The 17,290-nt window shown below is 41.2% G+C and overlaps 1 protein-coding gene across 5 annotated transcripts in view; it reads left to right on the forward strand.

The window, feature by feature from the left end:
• Nucleotides 1-2,005: 2,005 nt before the first annotated feature.
• il21r.1 (interleukin 21 receptor, tandem duplicate 1) overlaps nucleotides 2,006-17,290 on the forward strand; it is a 35,155-nt gene continuing 19,870 nt past the window's right edge. For 2 of the 5 annotated variants that reach the window (XM_062062341.1, XM_062062345.1), the window contains exons 1-3: nucleotides 2,069-2,286; nucleotides 4,912-5,192; nucleotides 7,112-7,196. In XM_062062341.1, the coding sequence (XP_061918325.1) occupies nucleotides 7,142-7,196 (55 nt within the window). In that variant the 5' untranslated portion in view covers nucleotides 2,069-2,286; nucleotides 4,912-5,192; nucleotides 7,112-7,141. Of the gene's footprint in view, nucleotides 2,287-4,911; nucleotides 5,193-6,985; nucleotides 7,008-7,111; nucleotides 7,197-17,290 lie in introns of those variants that run through there. The other 3 variants (XM_062062344.1, XM_062062342.1, XM_062062343.1) reach the window with 3 other exon arrangements.

Raw genomic sequence — 17,290 nt, forward strand, 5'->3', positions numbered from 1 at the left:
ACCAGATTGGCTCAGGGTCCTGCGCCTGCATATGACGTCGAGCACGGCACAGTTAGTGATTGGTTGAACGTCAGAAACCATGGAAACACAAAGTGTTTGTGGTGGCCGTTTAATATTTATATTATAAGTTCTCCCTATAAACGTGCATTTTTTTCACACTGACAGGCTCAGATAGTTACAATAAGTGTCCGACAACATACTAGAAAGGAGAAATGAACGTATGTCTACCTTTAGCTTGAGATCGCTGTTTGTTGCGAGAGCCAATCAGTGTGGAGAGTCTCATAACGTTACTGCACACAGGTCCTGTGCGGTGTCCTGCAGGCTGCTGTGCCCGCTGCAGTTTATGGAAGACAGAGTTTACCGACAACCGTTTAACGACCAGGAGAGTTTATGTTTCGCAGCCGGCTCTGGAGGGAGAGAGCCGGTGAATCCCCTGTTTACTGACCGGGAGGAGAGAGCCGGTGAATCCCCTGTGAACTTCCCCTGACCGGGGGAATGGGACTGGACCGGAGTTCGCTGGCGGTTTACCTGACCGGGAGTTTCGGAGGGAGAGAACCGGGGGAAAACCGACGAGATTACATACAAAGTCAATGCAGACCGGAGGTTGTTTATTTTTTTCGCGGGACTGGACCGGAGGACTGAACCACTGCTAGCTGGCAGGCAGCCGGCTCAGAGCAGCAGCACTGAAGGAGAGAACTGGGGGGAAAACCCACAGTTTACCGGCGGCCGTTTACTGACCATGGGAGTATTTTTGAGTATTTTGCGATTATTTTTGTCGCTTTTGCTGTGAACACCCCTTTAGTCCACACAGCAGCAGAACAACAACAAACAGCGATCTCAAGCTAAAGGTAGACATACGTTCATTTCTCCTTTCTAGTATGTTGTCGGACACTTATTGTAACTATCTGAGCCTGTCAGTGTGAAAAAAATGCACGTTTATAGGGAGAACTAGGGAGAATGTGACGCCTCCAGAGGGTATCATGTACCCAGAAATGACAGCGGAGCTTCGGACTTTCAGAGCAGTACAGCGCAGTGATGGTGGTGATCTCAGTCATGGATGATGAGAGAAAAAGCAAAACAGGCGGGCTCGCTCGCGTATGGGCGGGACAAAATCGTGTCAATTGTGTCCGGTGTGCACACAGCTTTAAGCTGTCATTTCTGGGTACATGATACCATACAGCATCCATGTCAAACTCGCGCGGGCCGCACTAACATTAAACTTTCATATCAAGGCGGGGGCCTCAAACTAGCGTCCGGCGGGCCGCATTTGGCCCGCGGGCCGCGAGTTTGAGACCCCTGTGCTAAAGGTTTTAAGTGTTGTACGAGCATACAAATGTTTTAAATTACATTTTCCTCTAAGGTTATATTTCTCCTCTTTTGTTGAGAAGAATTGTTGTACATTCTTGGCTAGCAGGTTATAGTTTGCATCATTTTACATGTTTGCAAATGCACCAAATTGTTGAATTTCAATATTTGTGATTTAATAAATAAAGGGTTTGTATGTTCTCTATATGTATTATGTATAGGGACGGCGTGGCGAAGTTGGTAGAGTGGCCGTGCCAGCGATCGGAGGGTTGCTGGTTACTGGGGTTCAATCCCATCCTTCTACCATCCTAGTCACGTCCGTTGTGTCCTTGGGCAAGACACTTCACCCTTGCTCCTGATGGCTGCTGGTTAGCGCCTTGCATGGCAGCTCCCGCCATCAGTGTGTGAATGTGGAAATAGTGTCAAAGCGCTTTGGGTACCTTGAAGGTAGAAAAGGGCTATACAAGTATAACCCATTTATTTATTATAATAACTCATCTTTTTTGTAACACAGTTAGTGAATGAAGCATACTTTTTGTAGTTATTTCCCATATTTCTACACAATAACTCAGTTATGTAACACTAGTGAGCAGTAGAGGATATGAAGTGATTTTTGGTGCGAGAAAAAAAGCATCAAGTTAGAATATTGTATGAAAATGGTTGTCTTTACAAAGAAACTAGATCTATGAGCAAGCGTGTCGGTGTGATACCGCATGCCACCACCAGATGGCGCTGTACCATAACAGCGCTTTATTGACGGCTAAGTGAGCTGTAGAAGAAGAAATTGAAACGATTCTTATTGAACTTACGGCGCTGGTAAATATCCCGTAAAACGACATTTATTTCCCTCAGCGTTTGATTAAAATACGTGAAGATGTTGTCAGCTCAAGTGCAGACGTGGGGTTTGTCCGAGGGTTGCCAGTAGTTGTTGGGGGAAGTCTTCATATTAGTGTAAAGACACATGGCGGCTCCTGTTCAAAGGTAAGTTTAGTATTCAAGTTATTCACACTAGGAAGAAGAGTCGTGATTAAGATGAGGGTTGCATTCTTTATGTGAAATGTTGCTTCATATTTATGTGAAATGTTGGCAAATATTCTAGACAAATGATAGCCAGCTATGACGGCGTTTAATGATGATGCAGCGACATCTAGCGGCAGGAAAGTAGAACTACAAGCCAATGATGATGATGATGCAGCGACATCTAGCGGCAGGAAAGTAGAACTACAAGCCAGCTCAACTATGACGTTTACTCCTTTTTGTTATTTAACAACTCTAAACTGATACCCAACTACTTTTTTGCGCCCCATCTTAAAAGTAAAATTAGAGCAGTTACAGGTTGAGCATGCATTAGATCAGGGGTCACCAACCTTTTTGAAAGCAAGAGCTACTTCTTGGGTACTGATTAATGTGAAGGGCTACCAGTTTGATACACACTTAAATAAATTGCCAGAAATAGCCAATTTGCTCAATTTACCTTTAACTCTATGTTATTATTAATAATTAATGATATTTACACTTAAATTGAACGGTTTAAAAGAGGAGAAAACACGAAAAAAATGACAATTAAATTTTGAAACATAGTTTATCTTCAATTTCGACTCTTTAAAATTCAAAATTCAACCGAAAAAAAAGAAAAGAAAAACTAGCTAATTCGAATCTTTTTGAAAAAAATTTTTAAAATAATTTATGGAACATCATTAGTAATTTTTCCTGATTAAGATTAATTTTAGAATTTGGATGACATGTTTTAAATAGGTTAAAATCCAATCTGCACTTTGTTAGAATATATAACAAATTGGACCAAGCTATATTTCTAACAAAGACAAATCATTATTTCTTCTAGATTTTCCAGAACAAAAAATGTAAAAGAAATTCAAAAGACTTTGAAATAAGATTTAAATCTGATTCTACAGATTTTCTAGATTTGCCAGAATAATTTTTTTGCATTTTAATCATGATAAGTTTGAAGAAATATTTCACAAATATTCTTCGTCGAAAAAACAGAAGCTAAAATGAAGAATTAAATTAAAATGTATTTATTATTCTTTACAATAAAAAAAAATATATTTACTTCAACATTGATTTAAATTGTCAGGAAATAAGAGGAAGGAATTTAAAAGGTAAAAAGGTATATGTGTTTAAAAATCCTAAAATCATTTTTAAGGTTGTATTTTTTCTCTAAAATTGTCTTTCTGAAAGTTATAAGAAGCAAAGTAAAAAAAAAAAAAAGAATTTATTCAAACAAGTGAAGACCAAGTCTTAAAATATTTTCTTGGATTTTCAAAGTCTATTTGAGTTTTGTCTCTCTTAGAATTAAAAATGTCGAGCACAGCGAGACCAGCTTGCTAGTAAATAAATAAAATTTAAAAAATAGAGGCAGCTCACTGGTAAGTGCTGCTATATGAGCTATTTTTAGAACAGGACAGCGGGCTACTCATCTGGGGCCGTACTTATCAAGCTTCTTAGAGTGCCATTTTACACTTAAGTCCTGAGAATTTGCGAAATTTAGTCCTACTCTCAAACTTAAGAATAAAAGCTTTTTATCAACGTTCTTAAGTCTAAGAATCACTCCTACTCTCCACGATATTTAAGAGACCTTCAGAGGTGTCTTAAGTGGTTAGGAGTTGCCAGCAGGGGATGGCACTGAGGCGAGAGAGACGTGCGCGAACATTCAGGGAGCGGAACGATGTTCTGGAATTGTTTGATGACGAGCAGCTGATCAAACGGTATCGTTTAGACAGAGCGGGTATTATTTTTGTCACAGATTTAATACTTTTCGATTCCATGTTGATTTCTGCATGTGGCTGCAGTGGGCTAGTATATATAGAGCCACCCACACCAGTTTCAAATTAGTTGCCTAATTAATGAATTGGAAAGAAAATGTTATGACAGTAGCGTATGTGTGTGGCCGTGAGGTGAGTGACGTCAGTGAGTGTGTGGGCGAGAGAAGAGAGGGAGCGGTAGCGTGAGTGCCGGCGGGGACTAGTTTGTTTTGTATTATTTTGTAGTTTATTGTCAAAATATACACTCCCATTGTCCACTTAAATATTTCCAAGATATTTCTTTATTCTTAGACAAGGGATTCCCTTCCGTGATTGGTCATTTCTATGGACACAGAAATGACGTCACCTAAAATTGCGTTTACGGCACATAGTAATGTCGTAATTCAGCTCTGAGTGTGACACTTAAGATTCAGTCCTACACTTCGCTGAAAGTGTGAGTAAGACGCTTGATAACTAACTTTTAAGTGCAGCTTTCAGCGAAGAATTTATTTACTCTTAAGTCAACTCTTAGCAGACTTCTTAGGAGTCATTCTAAGAAGCTTGATAAGTACGGCCCCTGGTCCTTACGGGCTACCTGGTGCCCGCGGGCACCACGTTGGTGACCCCTGCATTAGACGGATTAAATTGCACTTAATCAGGGAATTTGTGCAGCAAGTCTGCATTGTTTTGCATAGATAATTCAAAGCGATGCTCAGTGAGGGTCTTTACAGGGCGAGGGGGACTCATTTCAGCACAAACACACTGTAAAGCCCCGCAAAATGCATACATGTTTACCCTGTATGATCATCTCAGTACTGAAACATTTTGTGGTTTTATGTTAAAGGTCACGATGTCAAAGTGTGTGAGAAAGTGTCACCAACTCTCTGTCCTTGCTACACCGTGCCTCCTGTTCAGTGGGTTGTTCTGCAGCCTGCTCAAAGTGACAAGGAAAAGAACGGATGCCGTATTGTGTTTGCAGCGTGCGTGCGGTGCGGAGGCGATAAACCACATGTGACATCGCAGCAGCAGACGCCACAATTGAACATTGTCCCAGCGAGTGTTCTTGTCTGCACCTCCACTCTTTTGCTGCTGTCTTGCAGCTTCTCACAGGCCAGAATAAAGAAGGTAAGCGTATTTTGATTGTTTATGGTTTAAGTTTCTGTGGAACATGCGTGAATACAACATGATGCATCACACATGCGTGCATACAACATGATACATCACACATGCGTGCATACAACATGATGCATCACAATTTAAAGTTTCTTTCTTCAACATGTTCAAAAAAGAGTAGGAAGAAGCCGGGCTTATTTAATTCGAACCCTTCTTTAATTCATAGCAATTGCTCCCACTTTTGTCCACTTCCTGTTCTCAATTTGTACACAATTTACCCCATAAATGATCTTTTTTTTTGATAGAAATGAATAAATAGCAGTGAAGTGAGTTATATTTTATATTGTGAGATAACTAAGATTATCAATAAATTCAGGATGTTTATCACGATTCTTCTTCTTTGCACTTTTGAGTTTGAACAGTTTGTTAAAGTGGATCATGTTAATACATTGTTTCACTTCCATCATTGAATCCCACAGACTGACATACTGAAGGTTTGAAGTGTTGTACGTGCATACAAATGTTTGAAGTATAACTTTTCTCAGGGATTGTACTACTCCTCTTAATAATTGTTTTGGGGTAGCAGGTTCGAGTTTGCTTTGAGCATCATTTTGTCATTTTATTGTCAACCAAATAAGAAAGATCATAGAAAACCACCCCAAAAATATAAATAGTAAAAATAATTGCGTTGAATTTCTCAGGAAGTGATGAATAAATGTATTCTTCAACAAATCGTATTTCCTTGAATAGCCGCAGGGGCGCTAATTAATTTAAAACCTCTTCTCACTCCTGCGCTTACCAAAAGCATGCGGGATGGGCAAGCATGCGCTAATTATTTTAAAACCTCTTCTCACTCCAGCGCTTACCTTATAATGAAAATCACATTCAATAAAAAAAAGACGTTATTATGGTCTTACCTTTACTTGTAAATGAGTCCATGTGCAGCTGCTTCTGATCAAAGGCAGTGTTGGAGCCAAAATTCCTTATTTGTTTATATTGTTTTTGTTTTTATTTTCTCTAATTGATTGTTGGGTTCAGCATGATGAATTTCCTTTGCGGCAGATTGCTACGCCCACTTCCTGTTAAGAACCAGGAAGTGTTGACAGGGAGGGGACTGTTGCCATGGTAGCCTCCTTTAAATTGGGTTCAGGTGTGAGCATGGGCAGGGCGATTGGAGGACAAACAGTTTTCGACCGTGGTCGTGTTCGTGTTTGTAACGTGACGTGTCGTGTCTTGCCGTGACATTGCTGTGACAATGTGCCATTAAGGTTAGCATACTCTATGTTATATAACTTACATTTGATTTAATTTAGATAGCTGGAATAAACGGATTGTCATATCCAAACACAGTTCTACAGTACTGGACATTCTATCATTTACACGCGTCAAACTGGTCAACACAGTCGCCCTCTGTACCAGCCCAAAGGTAAGGGCTGTACAGGCAGTCTTCCTTATCTTTCTTCAGTTTTAAAAGTCTCTGGAGATCTTCCTGTAATTATTACCTCCTGCTTCGATTGAAAGTCCAGTTTAAAAAATTGTTTTATTTTAGATATGTAATCCTCCATGGTAAAAGTGCAAGCAAACGATCGCTGGTCATGCTTGCTGCGTGTTGTCTTCTTCTGCAGCACCGGTCTTCTGCAGTACTGGTAGTCGTAAGAAGGATCACTAGCACCCTCTATCACCAGGAGGCGGGAGTCATTTAATGACTCATATTTGACCCGGCGGAAGTGCCAAGCATGCGCTAATTATTTTGCGAAACGAGTTTGACCCGGCTGTAATTCTAGGCCGGCGAATACTATATTCCCGGCGGCAATTCAAGGAAATACGGTAAGTTTAAAATAATGTTTGCCACCTGTTAAATTGTGGTTAAACTGTCTTTTTGATTCATTTTTGTTGCCATATTTAGTTCGACTTTTCTCACTGTTTTCCAGGCAGCGGCTGAAAAAGATCGCCTTATCGTCATGGCTGCTGTCTTTTTGTTGACAGTCTGGAGCCTCACTCTGCTGCTTCAAGCAGGTACGTTACATGTTTCTATTCATCTCCTGCTGCTTCAAGCAGGTACGTTACATGTTTCTATTCATCTTCTGCTGCTTCAAGCAGGTACGTTACATGTTTCTATTCATCTTCTGCTGCTTCAAGCAGGTACGTTACATGTTTCTATTCATCTCCTGCTGCTTCAAGCAGGCACGTTACATGTTTCTATTCATCTCCTGCTGCTTCAAGCAGGCACGTTACATGTTTCTATTCATCTCCTGCTGCTTCAAGCAGGCACGTTACATGTTTCTATTCATCTTCTGCTGCTTCAAGCAGGTACGTTACATGTTTCTATTCATCTTCTGCTGCTTCAAGCAGGTACGTTACATGTTTCTATTCATCTTCTGCTGCTTCAAGCAGGTACGTTACATGTTTCTATTCATCTTCTGCTGCTTCAAGCAGGCACGTTACATGTTTCTATTCATCTCCTGCTGCTTCAAGCAGGCACGTTACATGTTTCTATTCATCTCCTGCTGCTTCAAGCAGGCACGTTACATGTTTCTATTCATCTTCTGCTGCTTCAAGCAGGTACGTTACATGTTTCTATTCATCTCCTGCTGCTTCAAGCAGGTACGTTACATGTTTCTATTCATCTTCTGCTGCTTCAAGCAGGTACGTTACATGTTTCTATTCATCTCCTGCTGCTTCAAGTAGGCACGTTACATGTTTCTATTCATCTTCTGCTGCTTCAAGCAGGTACGTTACATGTTTCTATTCATCTTCTGCTGCTTCAAGCAGGTACGTTACATGTTTCTATTCATCTCCTGCTGCTTCAAGTAGGCACGTTACATGTTTCTATTCATCTCCTGCTGCTTCAAGCAGGTACGTTACATGTTTCTATTCATCTCCTGCTGCTTCAAGTAGGCACGTTACATGTTTCTATTCATCTCCTGCTGCTTCAAGTAGGCACGTTACATGTTTCTATTCATCTTCTGCTGCTTCAAGCAGGCACGTTACATGTTTCTATTCATCTCCTGCTGCTTCAAGCAGGCACGTTACATGTTTCTATTCATCTCCTAATCTGTCCACTCTTCAGATGCACTGATATGGTTTTCTAGGGCCGATACTAGAGGTGGGAATCTTTGGCCACCTCACAGTTGGATTACAATTCAGGAGATACGAATGGATTAAAAATCGATTATTGATGCATCTGTCATTTAATTTAACTTATTGATGCCAGTTTTAAAAATGTTTTCATTTCCCTCAATAAGCGTTTATCAATTAATTCCCACATTTATTAAATGAATGGAAATGTGTGCACAACTGAACATAAGTGCCCAATAATAAAGGATCTGGTCAGACCTCAGTGAGGTGGATCACTGCAGTCAGACACATTTTACAACTGTCTGCATGACTTTATTTACAAGAAATACATCGATTATTGACGTTTACTAATCGATTTTATATACGTCCATGTCCAAATTGCCATGCATCTAAAAATCTATTGTTTTCCCAACCTCTAGCCCAGGGGTCACCAACCTTTTTGAAAGCAAGAGCTACTTCTTGGGTAGTGATTAATGCGAAGGGCTACCAGTTTGATACACACTTCAATAAATTGCCAGAAATAGCCAATTTGCTCAATTTACCTTTAACTCTATGTTATTATTAATCATTAATGATATTTACACTTAATTGAACGGTTTAAAAGAGGAGAAAACACGAAAAAAAATGACAATTAAATTTTGAAACAGTTTATCTTCAATTTCGACTCTTTAAAATTCAAAATTCAACCGAAAAAAAGAAGAGAAAAACGAGCTAATTCAAATCTTTTTGAAAAAATTAAAAAAAATAATTTATGGAACATCATTAGTAATTTTTCCTGACTAAGATTAATTTTAGAATTTTGATGACATGTTTTAAATAGGTTAAAATCCAATCTGCACTTTGTTAGAATATATAACAAATTGGACCAAGCTATATTTCTAACAAAGACAAATCATTATTTCTTCTAGATTTTACAAAACAAAAATTTTAAAAGAAGTTCAAAAGACTTTGAAATAAGATTTAAATGTGATTCTACAGATTTTCTAGATTTGCCAGCATAATTTTTTTGAATTTTAATCATAATAAGTTTGAAGAAATATTTCACAAATATTCTTCGTCGAAAAAACAGAAGCTAAAATGAAGAATTAAATTCAAATGTATTGATTATTCTTTACAATAAAAACAATAAATTTACTTGCACATTGATGAGTGTCCGCCCTGAGATCGGTAGGTTGGAGTTCAAGTCCCAGCCGAGTCATACCAAAGACTATAAAAATGGGACCCATAACCTCCCTGCTTGGCACTCAGCATCAAGGGTTGGAGTTGGGGGTTAAATCACCAAAATGATTCCCGGGCGCGGCACCGCTGCTGCCCACTGCTCCCCAAGGGGATGGGTCAAATGCAGAGGACAAATTTCACCACATCTAGTGTGTGTGTGACAATCATTGGTACTTTAATCTTTTAATCTTTAATTTAAATTGTCAGGAAAGAAGAGGAAGGAATTTAAAAGGTAAAAAGGTATATGTGTTTAAAAATGCTAAAATCATTTTTAAGGTTGAATTTTTTTTTCTAAAATTGTCTTTCTGAAAGTTATAAGAAGCAAAGTAAAAAAATTAATGAATTTATTTAAACAAGTGAAGACCAAGTCTTTAAAATATTTTCTTGGATTTTCAAATTCTATTTGAGTTTTGTCTCTCTTAGAATTAAAAATGTCACGCAAAGCGAGACCAGCTTGCTAGTAAATGAAAACAATTTTAAAAATAGAGGCAGCTCACTGGTAAGTGCTGCTATTTGAGTTGAGCTATTTTTAGAACAGGCCAGCGGGCTACTCATCTGGTCCTTACAGGCTACCTGGTGCCCGCGGGCACCATGTTGGTGACCCCTGCTCTAGCCGATACAGATTATTAGTAATCAAAGAGGACAATATCTGATATTTGTGGCCAATATTAATTTGCAGTAAAAGTGATTTAAACATGAATATTATAGGTCATTAAACAGCTGCATAAAGTAGTTGTTTTAACATGTATTTTTGGGGAAAGGTGGGACCAGTAGCGATGATGTCGTGGTTCATTTAGCAGCAAAGAATATCAGAGGATTTCACCAACACCTTCATTACGTGTGTTTAAGAGCAACATCCACATTTGCATTTCAATATATGGCAAATCTGGGAAAAATGGTCAAAATATGGAAGTTGTCTTCATCAGAAAAACTGGCCAAGGACTTCATTTAATAGCAGTTTATATGAATGTAAAATTGCCAACATTTAAATAAAACATTTGTGGGCTCCGTCACGTAGATTATAGTTGGAACATATTTCAAACATTTTTCCTTGATGTTACAGAAAGTATGAGAATGTTTGAGCTGCTGCTTGCTCTCTATTTTTTTTTTTTACTTACTTTTACTTAAGTCTTCTATTTGTCTTGATATTTGCACAAAATTTGGATTTTTGGCATATATGCCTTCTCTGTCGTCTTCGTGTCCATCCATCTCCATCCATCAATCCATCCATTTGCTACCGCTTGTCCCTTCTGTCGCGCTATTTGACCTGAACGTAAAACTCTGCGCGCTCCTTTTAATGAGCCCACCCTCTGAGCGTTGCAGAGGCTTGTCAAGCAGACTGCGTAGCGAAAACAAACAAAACGGAACCAAGAAGACGCCGGTAAAGAAGGACACAAACTGGATCTCCCGGCACGGGTAAGGGGAGGGGAGACGTACTGCACAAGCTACCAGCACTGCCAGAGGGAGAGAAAAACGGGAACTTTTCTCATGCAGGGCAAACCAGCTGGTGGTCATTACTATCTACTTCACTAATTATTGTTGGTACATATTGTGTCAGGTTTAAGCACGGAAGTATCTATTAGACGGAACAAGAAGCAAGGAATCAGGCAGAAACAGAGTTCAATTTTGCTCATGAGGAGACCGCATGGAGCTGCACACTCAGTTACAGTCTCACTCTACGCTCTGAGGAACAGCCCAAGCGCTCCTCTATGTATTCAGTTTGGGTGTTCCCTAGCTACATGGCTGAGGCTGCTTCTAAAGGGAGGGGTCACACATCATGCCAGCAGCTCAGTACGCACAATACGTGATTATTCAGAATGGAATGTGCTGGGGGGGCTGGTGATGGCGCCCTGTCTCTGCTTTGTCTGCTTGCTGTTATGCCTTATCTTCCTTGAGGTCCTGGTTCGTCCTTGGCTGTTAGCAGGCGGAAAGACAGAAAACATCTGCAGCGAGGCAACTCCTAACTTGCAGTGGAAGATAACAAGTTGTGTGCCTTCGCACGAAAAGAAAAGCACAGCTTGAGCACAATAGATAATAACTAGAGCAACGGCCTTTAAAGGCTTACTGAAAGCCACTACTAGCGACCACGCAGTCTGATAGTTTATATATCAATGATGAAATCTTAACATTGCCACACATGCCAATACGGCCGGGTTAACTTATAAAGTGACATTTTAAATTTCCCGCTAAACTTCCGGTTGAAAACGTCTATGTATGATGACGTATGCGCGTGACGTCACTAGATAAACGGAAGTATTGGTACACCTTTGAATCCAATACAAAAAATCTCTGTTTTCATTTCATAATTCCACAGTATTCTGGACATCTGTGTTGGTGAATCTTTTGCAATTTGTTTAATGAACAATGGAGACTGCAAAGAAGAAAGTTGTAGGTGGGATCGGTGTATTAGCGGCTGGCTGTAGCAACACAACCAGGAGGACTTACCTGGATAGCAGACGCGCTAGCCGATGCTAGCCGCCAACCACATCTGTGTTGGGTGTAGTCCTTCGTCGCGCCGTTGATCGCTGGAACGCGGGTGAGCACGGGTGTTGATGAGCAGATGAGGGCTGGCTGGCGTAGGTGGAGCGCTAATGTTTTTAGCATAGCTCTGTGAGGTCCGGTTGCTAAGTTAGCTTCAGCGTCGTTAGCAACAGCATTGTTAAGCTTTACCAGGCTGAGAATTATTAACCGTGTAGTTACATGTCCATGGTTTAATAGTATTGTTGATCTTCTGTCTATCCTTCCAGTCAGGGATTTATTTATTTTGTTTCTATCTGCATTTGAGACAGATGCTATCACGTTAGCTCAGTAGCTAAAGAGCTTTGCTGATGTATTGTCGTGGAGATAAAAGGCACTGAATGTCCATTTCGCGTTCTCGACTCTCATTTTCAAGAGGATATAGTATCCGAGGTGGTTTGAAATACAAATCCGTGATCCACAATAGAAAAAGGAGAAAGTGTGGAATCCAATGAGCCAGCTTGTACCTAAGTTACGGTCAGAGCGAAAAAAGATACGTCCATCGCTGCCTCTCAAGTTCTTCACTCTAACGATCCTCATCCACGAATCTTTCATCCTCGCTCAAATTAATGGGGTAATCGTCGCTTTCTCGGTCCGAATCTCTCTCGCTCCATTGTAAACAACGGGGAATTGTGAGGAATACTAGCTCCTGTGACGTCACGCTACTTCCGCTACAGGCAAGGCTTTTTTTTTTATCAGCGACCAAAAGTTGCGAACTTTATCGTCGTTGTTCTCTACTAAATCCTTTCAGCAAAAATATGGCAATATCGCGAAATGATCAAGTACGACACACAGAATGGATCTGCTAGCCCCGTTTAAATAAAACAATTTCATTTCAGTAGGCCTTTAAGCATAAGAGTTGTGTGATAACTTATATACAATTATTCTAACAATTGTGTCTGCTGATGCACTTCTGTTGTAGTTGTAATAAAAAAAATACAATCCAGATGGAATTCAAAAAATTAAAATGGGTATACGTCAAAATGAGAAATATCTAAGTGGATCTGAAGTCCAGTCTACAGTAGGAGCAGTCCTCCCCGCACATGCTCCAGTTTTTCCGAGCTTTCCTGTACTGTACCCAGACATTGATACAACATTGATTATACTGTAAAAGTCACTTTGAAACAACGTTGCAAAATAGTTGTATTTGTAAATTGAGACAATGTTGATGTCCAACAACGTTGTTGGTTGGAAAATCAATCAATCAATCAATGTTTATTTATATAGCCCTAAATCACAAGTGTCTCAAAGGGCTGTACAAGCCACAACGACATCCTCGGTACAGAGCCCACATACGGGCAAGGAAAAACTCACCCCAGTGGGACGTGGGTGAATGACTATGAGAAACCTTGGAGAGGACCGCATATGTGGGTAACCCCCCCCCCCCCCCCCCCAACCCCCCCCCCCCCCAACCCCCCCCCCCCCCCAACCCCCCCCTCTAGGGGAGACCGAAAGCAATGGATGTGGAGTGGGTCTGACATAACATTGTGAAAGTCCAGTCCACAGTGGATCCAACACATCAGCGGGAGTCCAGTCCACAGCGGGGCCAACAGGAAACCATCCCGAGCGGAGACGGGTCAGCAGCGCAGAGATGTCCCCAACCGATGCACAGGCTAGTGGTCCACCCGGGGTCCCGACTCTGGACAGCCAGCACTTCATCCATGGCCACCGGACCTATGCAACTCCCCCTCGGAAGGGACAGGGGAGAAGAGGAGAGAAGAAAAGAAACGGCAGATCAACTGGTCTAAAAAAGGGGGGTCTATTTAAAGGCTCGATTATACAAATGAGTTTTAAGATGGGACTTAAATGCTTCTACTGAGGTAGCATCTCTAACTGTTACCGGGAGGGCATTCCAGAGTACTGGAGCCCGAATAGAAAACGCTCTATAGCCCGCAGACTTTTTTGAATCCACGAATCTTTGTGACCGTTGAGCACATTTCAATGTCAAATCAACGTCACAAGCCAATATTGATTCAAGGTTGTCAAAAAGCATGTTGTTTCAACGTCATGTTAGAGTTGCTCAACATCAGGACCTCATTCAACAAGTTGTTTTCATGTCTTGTGCCCGCTGGGTACTTTATATTGAATGCAGAGTTATTGCAGAGTGAGTGCACATGAAAGTCATGGCAGTCAGCCAAGCGTAACAATGGTGCTACCATTTCTAGCGTTCAACCAAAGTGGACGCCTCAAAAGTCAAACAGAACTTGGAGTTCAAACCATTATCAGCGCAATTTCACGCAACATGTTTGATCATTTCCAGATTACCGCTCAGTGACTATCGACTGTAAATTAATCTCCAGAAGTGTGGTTTGTTTTTTCTGTCGGGGTTTCGGTACGTGCTGTTGTGACGTCAAAGGAAAGGTGCACTGATAGCCATAGTGCAGGAAATACAAGTCATCATCCGCGGTAACGTTGCTTGGATGGCAACATATGTTGCTCCAAAAGCTGTATGTACCTTTCAGCATTAATGGTGCCTTCACAGATGTGTAAGTTACCCATGTCTTGGCCACTAATACACCCCCATACCATCACACATGCTGCCTTTTACACTTTCACCCTAGAACAATCCGGATGGTTCTTTTCCTCTTTGGTCCGGAGGACACGACGTCCACAGTTTCCAAAAACAATTTTCCACTTTGCATCAGTCCATCTTAGATGTGAAGCATTTCTGGGTGTTGTTGATAGATGGCTTTGGCTTTGCATAGTAGAGTTTTAACTTGCACTTACAGATGTAGCGACCAACTGTAGTTACTGACAGTGGTTTTCTTAAGTGTTCCTGAGCCCATGTGGTGATATCCTTTACACTTTTTGATGCAGTACCGCTTGATCAATGGCGGTGTTTCAGATAATGGTGATGGATTCCCCCAGATTGTAATATGTAGTACTACATATTGGTCAGTAGGTGTCAGTAACATCACATGGAGACAAATACACGGACGTTGAAAGAGTCAAAGAAACCGAATTTGGGTGTAATGTTAGATGAACTGGAAATCCCATTAAAAAATATTCAAAATAAAGTGGTACGAAATACATCAATAACAGAAAAAGCAAAATATGTTGTGGACCAAAAATCATTCCTTATTCTTTACTGCTCGCCAATGTTAGCATATCTGAGTTATTGTGCAGAAATAAGTACAAAAGTGCACTTATTTACTTAGCATGTTACAAAAGGAGAGATGGGTTATAATAATACATCATGAGTGATAAATACAGTGGTTACAAATAAGTTGGATACTTCACACAAAGCTTTCTCTGTGAGTGTTGGTCCAAAGCTAATGAAGATTTTTGGCAAAATGAGGGTAATAAGTTATTTATTTGGTGGTTCTGTGTATTATCTGTATAACATCAGCATCAAGGAGGGTGACTCCCTCATTACAGACAAAATGGAGGTAGCTAGCAGACTTAACATCTTTTTCACCAGCATAGCCGCAACTCTCGTCAACAAGCTGTCCCACCACTCTGGTCGCTTTGGTGTAGAACACATTAAAGCCTTCTACAGAAAGCTAGGAGTATCCAACGATGATTTCAAATTAGAAATGGTCACAGCTGATGAGGGGCTTAAAAAATTGAGCGCGCTCCACCCTAACAAGGCCACCGGCCTTGATAGTATTCCCTCCAGATTCCTCAGGGACTCTGCCTCCATCATTGCCCCGATCATCACGCACATAATAAACTTATCAATTACACAAGGCCAAGTACCAAAAGATTTTAAGATAGCAAGAGTAACTCCCCTCTTTAAAAAAGGAAGCAAATTGGAACCTGGCAACTACCGACCTGTTTCTATTCTCAGTTCCGTCTCGAAAGTAATGGAGAAAATAGTTTATGAACAGGTCGATAGTTACCTTGCCACTAATAAACTCATGTACAAATTCCAATCCGGCTTCAGAACTAACCACTCCACTGACACATGCCTTCTCTATCTGACTTCAGAACTAACCACTCCACTGACACATGCCTTCTCTATCTGACTTCAGAACTAACCACTCCACTGACACATGCCTTCTCTATCTGACTTCAGAACTAACCACTCCACTGACACATGCCTTCTCTATCTGAGCGACCACATCAAACATGAGGTGGACGCGGGCAAATACTGCGGCATGGTCATGCTGGACCTTCAGAAGGCCTTTGACACCGTTAACCACGCTATACTGTTGGATAAGCTCAGAGCAATCGGATTTAACAAAACCTCTTGGAGCTGGATGCAATCTTACTTGGAGGGGAGGGAGCAGGTGGTAGAGGTGAACGGCACCGTGTCCCCCCCCCCCCCCTGTGGAGTCCCCCAAGGCAGTATATTGGGACCTTTACTGTTCCTAATATACATAAACGACTTGTCATCGGCATGCGACTGTGAATTGTTCTTGTTTGCGGATGACTCTGCCTTGCTGGTATCCGGCAAGGACAAGTCACAGGTGGAGAAAATCCTCAGTGCTGAACTGTGTAGAACTTGCACCTGGCTCGCTGACAACAAGCTATCCATCCACTTGGGTAAAACAGAATCCATCCTGTTTGGGGCCCACATCAACCTTAAGAAAGTCAATGACTTCACCATAAAAGTGGGTGACATTGTTATCACCAGGAAAGATGAGGTCACCTACCTAGGTTCCATTCTAGAGGCTAACCTTTCCTGTGATAAAATGGCAACCAAGGTAATCAAAAAGGTTAACCAACGAACGAGATTTCTCCACAGAATCTCCTCTCTGGTCAACAAAAGCACCATGAAGATTCTAGCGGGAACTCTCGTTCAACCCTTTTTCCATTACGCATGCACCTCCTGGTACCCTAGCACCTCCAAAACCCTCAAATCTAAACTCCAAACATCTCAGAACAAGCTAGTCAGGTTACTTCTAGACCTCCACCCCAGATCCCACCTCACTCCTACCCACTTGGCTCAGGGTGGAGGACAGAGTAAAACAACTTGCACTGAGCCTGGTCTATAAAATCCGCTACACCTCCCTGATACCGAAGTACATGTCAAACTACTTCCTTAACGTAAATGACCGCCATAACCACAACACCAGGGGGAGCTCCACTAACCACGTTAAACCCAGATTCCCATCTAACAAAGGTCTTAACTCATTCTCTTTCTATGCCACATCAATGTGGAATGCGCTCCCAACAGGTGTAAAAGAAAGGGCATCTCTATCCTCCTTCAAAACCGCAATAAAAGTTCACCTCCAGGCAGCTACAACCCTAAACTAACACCCTCCCCGGATTGCTAATAATCAAATGTAAACAATCAAATGCAGATACTTTTTCTTATGCCTTCTGATCTCTCTCTCTCTCTCTCTCTCTCT

This window comes from Entelurus aequoreus, linkage group LG11, assembly GCF_033978785.1.
Source record: "Entelurus aequoreus isolate RoL-2023_Sb linkage group LG11, RoL_Eaeq_v1.1, whole genome shotgun sequence".
NCBI lineage: Eukaryota > Metazoa > Chordata > Actinopteri > Syngnathiformes > Syngnathidae > Entelurus > Entelurus aequoreus.